General features: G+C 38.4%; 1 protein-coding gene across 1 annotated transcript in view; it reads right to left on the bottom strand.

Annotated features, from left to right (window-relative positions):
* Positions 1–2,080: 2,080 nt before the first annotated feature.
* Positions 2,081–13,008, bottom strand: part of LOC124871733 (plexin-B1-like) — a 94,659-nt gene continuing 83,731 nt past the window's right edge. Inside the window, exons 32-39 of the mRNA XM_047371239.1 lie at positions 11,636–11,720; positions 10,189–10,361; positions 7,673–7,833; positions 6,741–6,888; positions 6,244–6,308; positions 5,681–5,756; positions 5,495–5,569; positions 2,081–4,982 (exon numbers count right to left, since the gene is read on the bottom strand). Coding sequence (XP_047227195.1) covers positions 4,878–4,982; positions 5,495–5,569; positions 5,681–5,756; positions 6,244–6,308; positions 6,741–6,888; positions 7,673–7,833; positions 10,189–10,361; positions 11,636–11,720 — 888 coding nt within the window. The 3' untranslated portion in view covers positions 2,081–4,877. The remainder of the gene's footprint in view (positions 4,983–5,494; positions 5,570–5,680; positions 5,757–6,243; positions 6,309–6,740; positions 6,889–7,672; positions 7,834–10,188; positions 10,362–11,635; positions 11,721–13,008) is intronic.

Below are 13,008 nucleotides of genomic sequence, written 5' to 3'. Positions count from 1 at the left end.
TGATGCAGATTCCACATGTACCAAGGATTGTATTGGAAACAGTTTTTTGTCATCTAGTTCTGTGTTTTTCAACCCTGGTCCTCGAGGCACACTGCCCTCATGTTGTAAATGCTTCCCTGCTTCAGCGTACGTGATTTCAATTGATGGCTGATTAACAGGCTTTCACTGGACCACAGTCATCTGAATCATGTGTGTTAAAGCTGGGAATCTTCTAAAACATGCAGGGCAGTGTGCCTTCAGGACCAGGTCTGAATACAACATAGGTGTTTAGTGTTATACCCAACTACTGACTTTAATAGTCAATAGTTAGCCTACCACGGTCAGTGTTTGAATGTGTGTATGAATGGGTGGATGAGTGATTGTAGTGTAAAGCGCTTCAAAGTCTCTGGGGACTTGATAAAGTGCAATACAAGTGCAGGCCATTTACTATTTAATTTTAAAACATTTATATAGTTTATGCGACAGTTTGGACTATATTGAGAATCTGCATGTGCTACAGTTCTGCATTCATTTCATCTGACTGGGACCAAGCTGTGAACCATAAGGATAAATGACAAGATGATAACCAAGAGCTTCAACATTAAAAATATGCAAAGCTAACAAAATCACAGCTCACATGGCCAAAATCCTTCTCTTTAAATTTTAAACAGCTGCAAAACTGTTAAATTGACAAAAACAAACGGTTATTCTAGGAAAAAGTTGTCAGGCCTCGTTGATAACTTGGAGCAGAAGGCTGAGGTTGTTTTTCTCTACATGCAGTGGGCAGCACCAGAAAAAGAGATGTAGTGATCTATTGTAGCCACACAAAGCATACCCAATAGAAGAAAACAAGCGTACCCCAAAGAAAGCTGTGACTTCGAATTTGCACGCTGTCGTTCTAGACAGGTTTGCGAGCATGTTTGTGATTTGTACAAGGAGCAAGTTTGCAGACGAGGAGAAAATATCTGTGCAAGAAGCATTAAATCTGAGCACGGACACAAAGATTTGCAGGAGAACAGAGTGTATTTAAATGAAAGCACAAGTTTTCAGTGCAAGCAGGATGAATTTCTGCTCTTAAATAGAAAATGTGTGCTTTTAATTTTGGCAGGGAAAATCCCACATAGTATCCTGTAGCTACCTACCCTACTCCTGTAGTTGATCACTAAAGCAAATAAAGTTACCAGAAAAAGCAGGCATTTACCCCCTTGCCGACATTAAATCCGACTAAACTTGTTCTATTTTAGGTCAATTAGTATTACCAAAACATTTAATTTAACAATTATATTTGCTAAACACCAGAATAATCAGTCAGCGACGTTTTTAGATCACTTTTTAAAAGTTTTGTTTTTAAGTCAGGAGTTTATACATTTCCTTCAAAACTGGTAGAATTGCCTTTTAAAACTATATAACTTTTCAAATGTTTTAGGTCTCCATCAAGCTACTCAAAATAGTTTTCAGGAATTTTGGCCCATTATTCCTGACAGAACTGCTGAAACAGACTCAGGTTTGTGGGCTACCTTGCTTACACGCACCCTTTTCAGCTTTGCCCACAGGTTTTCTATGAGAATGACATCCGTTCTTTGTGATGGCCACTCCAAAGTCATTTTGTAACATGCCTGGGATCATTCTCCATTCCCCAAGACCAATTTGTGCCCAAACTCTAACTTAGTTGCTAATATCTTGAGATGCTGCTTTAATATTTCCACATAACATTTGTGCCTCATGAGGCCATTTCCACCCATGTGAGTACTGGACTTGTTTCATTGTGGATAATAACACTCACCTTCCTCTAGGATCTGTACAGTTCCTGTTGCTTGTGTTCTAAAGTTGACAAGCACATTTGTTACCATAACACAGAATTCGTCTCCTTTCAGAACAGCGTGACATTCCCATGGTGTTTATACTTGCATTTAGTTGTTCGTACAGAGGAAAGCGGCTCCTTCAGGCATCTGGAAACTGTATTTGGTTTCAGCTGAATGTTTTTATTCATTGTAAGAATACCAATAACATCTAACCCTTCGGTTTAGTTTGTTACTAAATGAGGATAAATCTACAACAGAGTTTTTGTAGGAGAAAGAAGTGCAAAAACATACCTAAAAAATCTGTGTACATATGAACCACTTTATTGCATCAAATGAAGCTGTTGTTAGGCTCATCCTATCAGTTAGTCAGAGAAGGCTAAGAATGAAGATTACTGGGAAATGATACGTAACTACAGAGCAGATATCATAACTGATAATCTGCAGGCAACATTACTGTGCATGGTGAAAAAAATGAAAACGGTATTTATGTACAAGGTTACTGCTTGCAACAATGTGAAATCAGAATCTCCAACTAGTTTATAATGGAAAAAGAGAGACTGATTCATCAAAAAAAAGCTGATTGTGAGCTTAATTTGGACTTGATCCTTTACAGTTATCTTAGAGCAACACCACACGGTACGACAAAAACAAGGATCTGAATTAAGGGTACAAATACAGTTCTGTAGGTCTGACAGGAAAAAAAAAAACAACAGCATAAGCGAAAAAATAAATAAACAATAAATTAAATTTGAAAACAACAACTAAAAGCCTTCCACATGTGGCATCACCGAGCAAGAGGCACATTGTTTAAAAGTAATCAGACTGACTGAATTATTCACAAGATAAAAAGCTTCGCTTTGCCACAATACTGCTAAAATCGTCCACTTTGACAGCAACAACAGAAACGTTTATAAAGCGAAGAACTGGGCACAGCTGGTTGGTCAGTGGAAACATCTGTGCAGAATCAGCTCCTTTTCATACAGTAGCAACAGGTAGAGCTTAATCGGTCCAGGTACTCATTGAAATCAAGTTTCCAAAAAAAAAAAAAAAACATGTTAATCCATTGAAAAAAAGTACACGATGTAGAAAAACAGTGCAGGTAATGCAACTGAAACTTAAAAATGCACATGTGGAAAAGATATTTACATAACATGAATGGACAATGTTCATTCTTTTGGAATTTCCACAGGATTTAAAATCTCTCAATATTTCTTTTTTTCTGGAACATGATACTTTTAGAGGTTTTGGAAAATAAATCTGGAGTAGGGAAACCAAACAGAAATTCAGAAGTTGGGAATGAAAGGCTAATTGATGTGTAGCGATGCACCAATCAGAGGTTTGTGCAGATTTCTGATCTCTGCTTTTTGTAAAGTTTAACTTGAAATACTGATTTTAGCCAATTTCATATGTATATTCTACAGAATATTCATCCCTACTATAACTTTCCAGATCCAACATGTTCCACAACAAAGGTTGCGAAAACTAGAAGAATATTGGAGCCTTCCTATTATCTGCTCATAGTTTTACTCCCTCTCACAATCTTGCAAAGCTTCCTCTTATAAAAATAGGTTGTTTTGCATCTTAACTTAGTAACAGCTATCACACCGAAGAGTGTTGTCAGTGTGACATGATTTTGCTATGAGGATTTAATGGAGCTCAAGTTTCGGGTGTACGAGGAGCTTGTTTCCGATCAGCCCACCGAACACGCTAAAGCATGCACCACATCATGAAGAGAAGGCGATGTTTCATACAGAGCATACTGCATGTTTTTTACAATAAGTACCGTGTGACAACGTTACGATAACTGGATCTAGAGAAGTAGGGTGGAATCGGGCGATGGGCAGTGGATTCTGATGGGTCAGACCTCAGGCCCTCCTTCATAGAGATAAAACTACATCTGCCTCGGGTTAATCTTGCTATCAGCTGGTCAGTCCATACCGTCCTTTAGATAAATGTTGACATTAACAACTTTATCATTTGAGGCTCAGAAGCTGTGTCAACATAAACATCTATCAATCCATCCCATGCACAATGCTGCCGACAACAAGTCTTCAAACCACCTCTCCCCTAAAAAAAGACAGGTTTTCTTCAACCTTATATCTGCCTTTACTACGATGCGTTCACTAACTGGAATAAGATCAAATTTTTAGGTGTCAAGACAGGTCAGTGTAGCTGTAAAACATTTCTCTGGGTATCTTCAATAATGTGCCTGTAACCTTTTTCTTAACTTGTTATTTCAATGGGAATTTGTTTTTTATCTGAGGAGCTTTAAAAGGTCGGGCCTGCTCTCATTTTACTAATAAACTACCCAGTTTTTAATAAAAAAAAAAGGAATACTAGATTCTTTTAGGTGATGTGTTTAGGCAATAGAATCCACCTTAATTTGGGCAATTCAAACACAAAAATCGTACAAAATGTACATCAATATTTGAGAAGATGAGCCAAAAAGAGAAAACAAGACCCACAGTGGTCCTTGGCAGCAATAGTATTCAGAAGCAAAATCGATGTAAAAAATTCCACAGAAATATAAAGTGAGACTTAGAAGAAGGTAAAAGCAAAAAAAAAAAAAAAAGGCATTACAAGAAACCCATAAGACTTGGAGAGAAAAATAAAAAGGTTTCAACAGCGTCGACATTTAGGGTGAAGTCTTCCTTCTAGAATAGAAAGCAAATCCTGTTGGGTGGGAATGTTCTGCTCAGTTTGTCCAGATGACAACATGTCCATCAACAAAGCAAATGATTATTTTTCATAATAAGTCTTTCTTTTGAAGAGTTAAATCCAAGGAGAAACATCGGTAAATGTAAAATGTTTTCATGTTTGCTTCATTCCACATTCTTTCACATTTTTCCATCCATGTTGGGTGCTGTCCCTTTTCTCCCATTTAGAGGACGGCCGTAAGAAATGCGGTCAAACTCTGTCTTCGTGTAAAACCGGTCCGTCCAGCGATATCACAGTTCGGGTCACAATATTTCTTTGTCATCTTTTGTTCTTAGATAAAAAATAACTTGTTTTTTTCTGTCCAGAAAAAATAGGACAAGTTTTTCTAATGATGCCTTCCCTTCATGAATCAAGACGATCTCATTCCTTGCACCGGGGTCATAGGTCCGTCACCTTGTTTTCCACAGCAGCAGCGATCTGTTGGAGTCTGCAACCGAGCTGCATCTTCTGAGCTGTAGCGTCCTCTTCCAAAGCAGTGATAATCTGACAAAGGATGCAAGGACTCAATTAAAAAAAAGGCAAAAACAGATGCTGAACAAAATAAGAAACCGTAATAAGCCATATATTTGCAGCCTCTCTTCATTTATACATTTATTTTTTTCATGTAGTGAATAAAATGGCTTTAAAGTGTATCTCAACCACTAAAGTGCAAAAAAACAAAACAATTGCTGAAAAATACTTAACCCCATAAAAGTGAATTGGGCATTCCGGACAAACCCATAATAGTTTTATGACCAGCCTAGATGGATGAATTACAAACACAAAAGCAACTAATAAACTGTAGGTGAGACGGGTTGAAAGAATTTCAAATTGAATTTCAGCTGCAGCATGAACGGCAGATTTCTTACAGACCTTACCAAGCCGGCCTCATATCCACACCCAAACAGAACAAAACAAACTAAAGCTTGAGAAAAGCTACACGACTCACTGCTGAAGTTATGGGGTTTTTCTCTAAATACATGACGTCCAGATTAACAGAGTTCTGTGATACTCACTTGATCATAGTATTTGTTGATATACTTATACAGCTCATGCAAAGCCACATGACAGTTGACCTCAGCGGCATAATTCTGTTTTGGGACATAAAAACATATTAGCGAAAAACTGTAATAGTAAATATTTCAGTTTCAAACGTTTAATGGATCCCAGCCAAATATCTGTTCTCATTGCTATTTACATACACGGGAAAGTTCTGCAAGAGCTGAGTTCATCTCCTGGTCACTGGCAGAGATGGTCTGTTTGATGTCACCATAGTACCTTCAAGAACAAGAGCAAAACATAGAGCTAAGTTATTAGGAAAACAATGAACTGAAGAAATTATTGATATATTTAAAACAAATATCAATTCATTTTTAACTTGACTGTATTTTCTTAGAAAATTCTCAAAACCTGACAAATCTATCATGTATTAGAGGAACATTAAAGAAACAAGAGTTTATGCAGTGGTTTCTCCTAAACTGACCTCATAAGGCCAAAGAAAGCAGCTAATTTGTTGGACAGACTCCTGCTCAGTGATGCTTTAACATATCACTAGTGTAATCTGCATGGTTTAATGTGCAGCTGACAGTAGTAACTGTAGCAGTCTGCTTGCAGACTATCCATGCATGGAAGCCCTGCAGGCTTAGTCTACCTTCTGTCCGCCACTAACAGATGTCCTCAGCTTCACTCCCTCCTTCGTCTCTCCTCCAGAGAGTTTTTTTTGTGTGCCTGAGGTCAACAGAACGACTGGCTGCCATATTCTTACCTCTCCACCATCTGTTTGTAACGTGGGATGTCTCTGGCATACAGCAACTTGTTGATGGGAGAGTCCTGTACAAAGAAGACAGAAAGTCCTGAGATATCAGGTAAATGGACAACATAATAAATGAACAACCAAATCAACAGAACTTTAAGCTTCATTGCTACAAGTAATTTCTTAATGAACTTGCACATTAACTAAGCACTTTAATTCCCATCACTAATCACTTCAGTGAGCTGGGATTGCAATAATTTGTATACAGGGTTCCTCACATTTTTAGGGTAAAGGTTCATGTTTCTACAGTCAAATGCCCAGAATTCTCAGTCCCTTTCCAGTCCATTTTCATGACTACAAAAAGTCGGCATGAAATTAAGGCAGATATCAGTTTCCCAGCTTTAAAAGTTAAAACCATGGATGGATGGATGGATGACAGACTAAAGGATGGCTGGAAGAAGAGTGCTTGTTGTGAGACTCTGTTCTGTAACGTTGGCAGATCTCCTCACCCTTCCCAGTTTGTGGTCAGCAATGGTGCAGGAATCCATGAAGGTCTGAGCGATGACGGACAGCACAGCATCCACATGATCTGAGGTCTGCACGTCAAAGATGAACTGGGGGTTCTTCAGAATATTGATCCAGAACCGCAGCGGTAAACTGTATGAAGACAAAATTTATTTAAGTGGTGCTATGATGATTATCATACAAATACACTTTTTGGAGCACATTTAGCATTAGTGTTGTGTTCTAAACGTTTGTATCTCAATCGCTTTATTGTTTTCAGTATATTAATAAGGGCTAGAAGTGGATGTTCCTCTAATCCAGCACACAACAGCTATGCTTCATATCAGTGTGTTGAGAATTCCTAGTTAAGTGCTGCAGAAATAAACTCCAAAAATCAGAGGTTATGGATCGTATTAACGTGTTATTTTTAGCTGAAAACAAGAACCATCAAGTCTCTACAAAACTGACTATAATTCCTATGTGGATGGATTTGTCCTTGATCAGCTGTGAAGGTGAACAATGCAGAGGGTGTTTCTCCTGCTTATTAAAAGGCATCAAAACTGAAATTTGCTACCTTTGCAGTTCATACACACATTAACAAACAGCAAGTTCTTTGTTTTGAGTTTAATATGAATGAGTTAAAGGTTGTGTACAAATGCTTCCACTTACAAACCGGGATAACCTTGTTTTTTCTTCATTTTCTGCTGGATTCATAAAGTACCCTGCAGCATTTTTGTTTGTGTTTAGTCTTTTAGTGTCAGGAAAAGCCTGATCTGTCCATTTCTAATTATTCCATAAACATTCATATTTACTCTGAATGTCTTAATAAACCATGAAAAAAAAACCAATTAACATTTTGTGGGAGCAGGTTTAGCTGTGGAGTGACTCCCACATATGCATGGGCTCTCCCTCTCCCTAACATCCAAACCCGAGTCACCTGTTAGTTTTCCAGATGTGGATGGTCTCCGGGTCTGTGATGCTGTGCTGCAGAGCCTGCTCATCCAACAGGTCAAAAAAGTATTTGACAGCCAGAGGCACGGGACGGCTGGTGCTCAGGATGGCGGTGAATAAATCATCCACGAACTTCTGCAGAGTGCCCTGAGATAGCACAGAGAAGGTGACAGTAATAAATGAGCTGCTCCATAACAGATTAGAGGCTGTCGGTGACAGTTAGCTCCTCAGATTTTACACCTGATGCTCCTAAATTGAATATTTAGATAAGTCGTTACCAGAAGCCTGTCAAAAGTAAACAACTTATATAAATCTTTCGCCATGGATCACGCAGTCATGCAGAAATGAACACATTTTGACACTGAGATTAGTATTTTAGACCCAACAAGGTGATTCCCAAGGACATTTTTGCTAACCTGGGCCCGTATTCACAAAGAATCCTAAGACTAAAACTAGCTCTTAGTGACGTCATTTTAAGAAAAATCGTATAATTTATCAAATTCTAAGATTTTTCTTAAAATGTTCCCTCAGTAAGATCAAAGTTATTCACAAAGCATCTTAGGCTTGAAGAGAGCTCCTAACGTGAGCAAATATCAGGAGTAGTAAGGAGGACTTTTAGAGTGTTTTACCGGAAAAACTCAAAAATATATACATATATAAATACAAACTCTTGACAAGATAACGTACAATAATCTCAGCACTATATACATAAAAGAAATATGTAAAAAGGTGATAAAACTGAAAGTGCTGAAAGCAGAGGGAACGAAGCATTGATCTGCTCGGGAATGCCTGTTTGTTCGCACCATGATCCCTGAACCAAATCTAAACACTCTCTTCTCCTCCACCAGCAGCTTCCGTTCCTGTTCAGTTCGGTTTTCTTTGCTTTTTTTTCTCCGTTTTGTTTTGGTCGTTTTACCAAACTAAACCTCATTATATAAGAAGTCCAAACATTTTGATGCTCAGTGACAATTAGTTTAATCTTGCTAAATTTTATCACCATGATTTACATATTTCTGAATCCAGTCTAAATTCTATCATCTTTTCATTTCTCTCTATTGATTACTAGGAGCACTTTTTTTTTTTCTTGTTTCTTTTAACAGCCAATCACAGCTCTTAGAAGACAGCGTCACACCTAGCAACGGGGTCAACCACACCTCCTCACTAAGATACGAATCTCTGTCGTCTCCTCGCAGCGAACTGAATCACTTAAGGTAGGAGTCCTAGCAAGAATTTTTAGGCTAAGTTAGGAGCTCTATGAGAGTCTTTGTGGCTTATAGCAGATCAAATGAAGGTTGATGTATCTCTCAGGTCTTGTATCAGGTCAGATTTCTCCTTTTTTGCTTAAAGACTATTTCAGATACTTTGTGGTTCGATTTTCCTCACTTTATTAAGCAAACCCTTACAATATGTACAAGAACCAGCCCAAAACAATTGGTCTATTTCCGATGTCTGATTCCTGTAAAGCTCCTAATACTGATCTCAGCAGTGCTGTAAAACAGGGTTTTACTAATGTTTTAAAGCAAAGAGAAAAAGCTAAAAAAAAGATATCTTCTATAAGGAACAGGCACAGCTAGCATTGGAAAAACAGTAGTCTCAGTGTATATTTCTAGAGAACGTAGATATTTACCTGAATTCAAAAGGTTTCCAAAAAGATTGCCAACATTTATAATAAATCCTGTGTGTTCCATGACAGACAGCGGCTGAAAGCTCAAAAGAATAAAGCATTGGCAACTTTGCTGTACTACATTCAGCCTTCCTGTTATCAGCCTCTCTGTCTCTGCAGATACAAATTAATAAATGATCTGCACTATAACACCACTCTGTACCCTGCCCTGTGGTAAGTTTATTACATACCGCTTTGATTTTATTATCAGACGTATTGTACGTTTTAATTCACAGCCCATCTCACAAAGTTTGTCTAAAAGTGCACTTTTTATCGGGTCATCATACATCATAAAGATGAATATTTCAAATGTTTTTAATAATGGAAACTTACATTAGATAGGGTTCTGTTTGAAAATAGAGGCTCAGAAAGACACAGAGACATGGGTTATTAAGGCTGCTGCTTTTAGCATTAGCTGAGTAGAGTTAAATATGAAGGATGGTGTGAAAAATGCAAAAGACAGAAGAGAACTCTGTCTGAGGGAGACACAACTAACGTTTTATTGCATCATTAGGCCAGAGTAAAGTATGAGAATAATGTCACACAGTGATGAATCATTAAATACAACTGGGGAAGACTAATATTATATTATTGATGTTTAAGCTACCAATGCTGATGGTAGTTGTAACCATATAAAGTGCAGTTTGATTTTCCTGTTAGGAACGTCATTATGAATCACAATCTTGTTCCTGCTGCTGACCCACTTCCATTCCGATTCCAGTTGCAGAACTACATGTATTTACTGCAGTCATTTATTTGTTGTCTTAGCAGAAAACAAGCTGGTTTAAATTCCAACAACCACCTGATGGATTCCACATCTTCCCACTCGGCTGTTTTACCTTCATGGAGAGCAGCCGTGTGAGGTAGATCTCAGGGATAGCCTTCGCCCGCTCCCCTCCCTTCTCCCTCATGCTGCCTCTCCTGTGCTTCGGTAACTCGGCTTCGTCGCTGGCTTTAACCAGATGCCAAAGTTTCACGCCACCTTCCTCCCCATCATCCAACATAGGGGTCTCTGAGGAGAGCGGCAGAACAGCTGGATCAGAAAGGCTGATCATTGGAGAGACAATCAGACTAATTATCAGTACTGAAATACATTATCTTTTTATTGTTTCTTGTATTTAATATATTCTTGATGTATATTATATTACTGATATATAATTAACTATGTTCTGATATTATTACATCATATATTATTAAAATATATAAATATTATTGACTTTTTAAAAAAGTTGATAAAAACATTCCTAATGAAAATATTTCCCACTATTTATGGTCACGCCTTTTGAAGACTGTTAGCTTTTTCTACATTTTACTGTAAACCTTTAACTAATTTCAAACTACCTATTGATTAACCCATTCACCAGCAAAACATCTATGCTTGAACTCCCAGCCTCCAAACTTCAGTCTAACCTTTACACAAAAAAGCACAACAGTGACACCTGCTGGTCATTTTGGGCAAGCAAAGACAAAACATCCCAAACACTATAAAACAGATCATATTTGCTTATGTAGAAAGAAATCATTGACTCTGTCAGATTTGGTCAGGGACCAACTGTTAATTTTCAGCCATTCCTTGGTAGATTTACTGGTATGTTTCGGGTCATTGTCATGTTTCATGGTCCAGCTCTCCTTCAGCTTAAATTTCTTGACAGATAGTGTCACATTTTTTAAGGACCCTGTGATACACAGGAGATTTTATGGGAGATTGTATGATGGTGAACTGGCCAGACTCTGCTTCAGCAAAGAATGAAACTTCTACCTCCATGCTTCACAGAGGTTCTGAGGTTCTTTTCCTCCAATGCTGTATATGTTTGTTTTTTTTAGTTTCCACTGTCTTCCACTTGTAGTCTATTTTCTGTACAGTGGAATGGCTAATTTTAAAATCTACTGCGACCTCTTTAAATCCCCTACAAGACTCACAAGCTGCTACAATCCTTTTTCTAAAGTCCTACATAAGATGTTTAGATCTTACCATGTTGTTCACCCCCACTTCAAACTGAATGTCTAAACAGGGCAATCCTTCAACATGCTGAGAAACAAGGTTCTAGTCATGTGAACATGATGTGATACACCGGTGTGAGTTTCTAGCTGTTTTAACTTAGATTAAATGTGTCTTAATTTATTCCTCAACAGAAATGGCACTTTTTTGTTGTTCATTACTTGAATTTCTTAAAATTGTTCAAATTGATATTAAATATCCATGTTTCCAAATATGTTAGAAAACACATGTTGACCTAGCATGTCCTAATTGACTCTAGTCTGTAATTCTGTGCATTTGTGACTCACTTTCTCCAGGCATATAGTCATGGCTGTCATGAAGGTGATGCTTGTTGTTTCTGGGAATGAGGGCCACAGTAGCTCCATCAGGGACCTGCATCAAACAGTTGCATCACAGCTGTATACCATCCATACAAAAAGCACAAACACGAACAAGCAGTGCCGTACAAAAGCATTCTTTCCCATGAAACGTTTTTCATATTTTGTCAGATCCCAACCACAAACCTTAATGTATTTTAATAGGAATGCATGTGATGGACCAACAACAATCAGTGGGTAATAAAGACGTTAAGTAACAGGGTGCACAGTTTTAAGCATTTAAAAAAAAATAATAAAAATGAAACGTGTGGTTTACATTTGGAATCAGCCTGACTTTACCAAGAACGTGAACACAATTCATATGGTGGCGGCAGAATCAGAAGCTGCAAGGATGCTGTCTTTAACAAAGATAAGGAGGCTGCAGACCTAAATATCCTTTAAAACATCACAGCTTCCAATGCCCTGGACTGAATGCTTTTTAAATGTTCTGGAAGAAAACCTGTTAGAAGCTCCAAAAGACTTGAGACTGGGGCAGAGGTCCAACTTCCAGCAGGACAACAATCCCAAACACAGCCAGAGCTACAATGAAATGGTTTAGATCAAAGCATATTAGCCCTGTCCCAATACCCACACTACACCCTACGCCCCTCTATGAAGTGTTGACTTTGTACAAGTGCATGTAGGGGTTGAAGTGTGCAGGTTACAAACGTGCAAAATTGGAGAATTGGGACAGTAGAAGTTACGTCATCGACTTGCACCTCTGCACCATAACTTCAACATCAAAAAGGGCGGGAACTGGCGATGTTTTCACAGTTTTGCTGCTAAAAAAACTATTTAAAACTGCAACAAGCAATTGTTTTGAGGAGAACAAAGTGCAGGAAGCGACGGAGACTTATACACCAGACTCTCACCACGTCAGTGTTTGTTTGAAAGGTAACTTCAGTGTTATGACCTACTGACTGCCCAGACTCACTCCGAACCCAGTGGTATCTTACAATGGAAAACTGGAAAACCAGTAAAAAAATATATTTGTCGGCTTGCTGTCTAAAGTTTACGCAGTTCTTATTATTCTGATTTGATGGCTGGTTACGTTGACGGCTGTGATTGGTTTTTGCTCAGAATGTCATCTGCAGCAGTGAATTGTGGGTAATATACTTCGGCGAAGACCGCTTTGATGCGGGCTTCGCCAAAGGGCGGATGTGGGGCACAAAGGGGGCGGGGCTAAGGACCACTCTGGAGAATTGGGACACACTACGCACTCGAACCCATCAACGGGAACGTGCAATTCAGGGACACAAGGGTGGAAATGCGGGTATTGGGATAGGGCCTTTGTTTCATTGTAG

Source organism: Girardinichthys multiradiatus, chromosome 1 (assembly GCF_021462225.1).
Source record: "Girardinichthys multiradiatus isolate DD_20200921_A chromosome 1, DD_fGirMul_XY1, whole genome shotgun sequence".
Classification (NCBI taxonomy): Eukaryota; Metazoa; Chordata; class Actinopteri; order Cyprinodontiformes; family Goodeidae; genus Girardinichthys; species Girardinichthys multiradiatus.
Note: the sequence above shows the minus strand (reverse complement) of the source record. Positions and strands in the feature narration are given on the sequence as shown.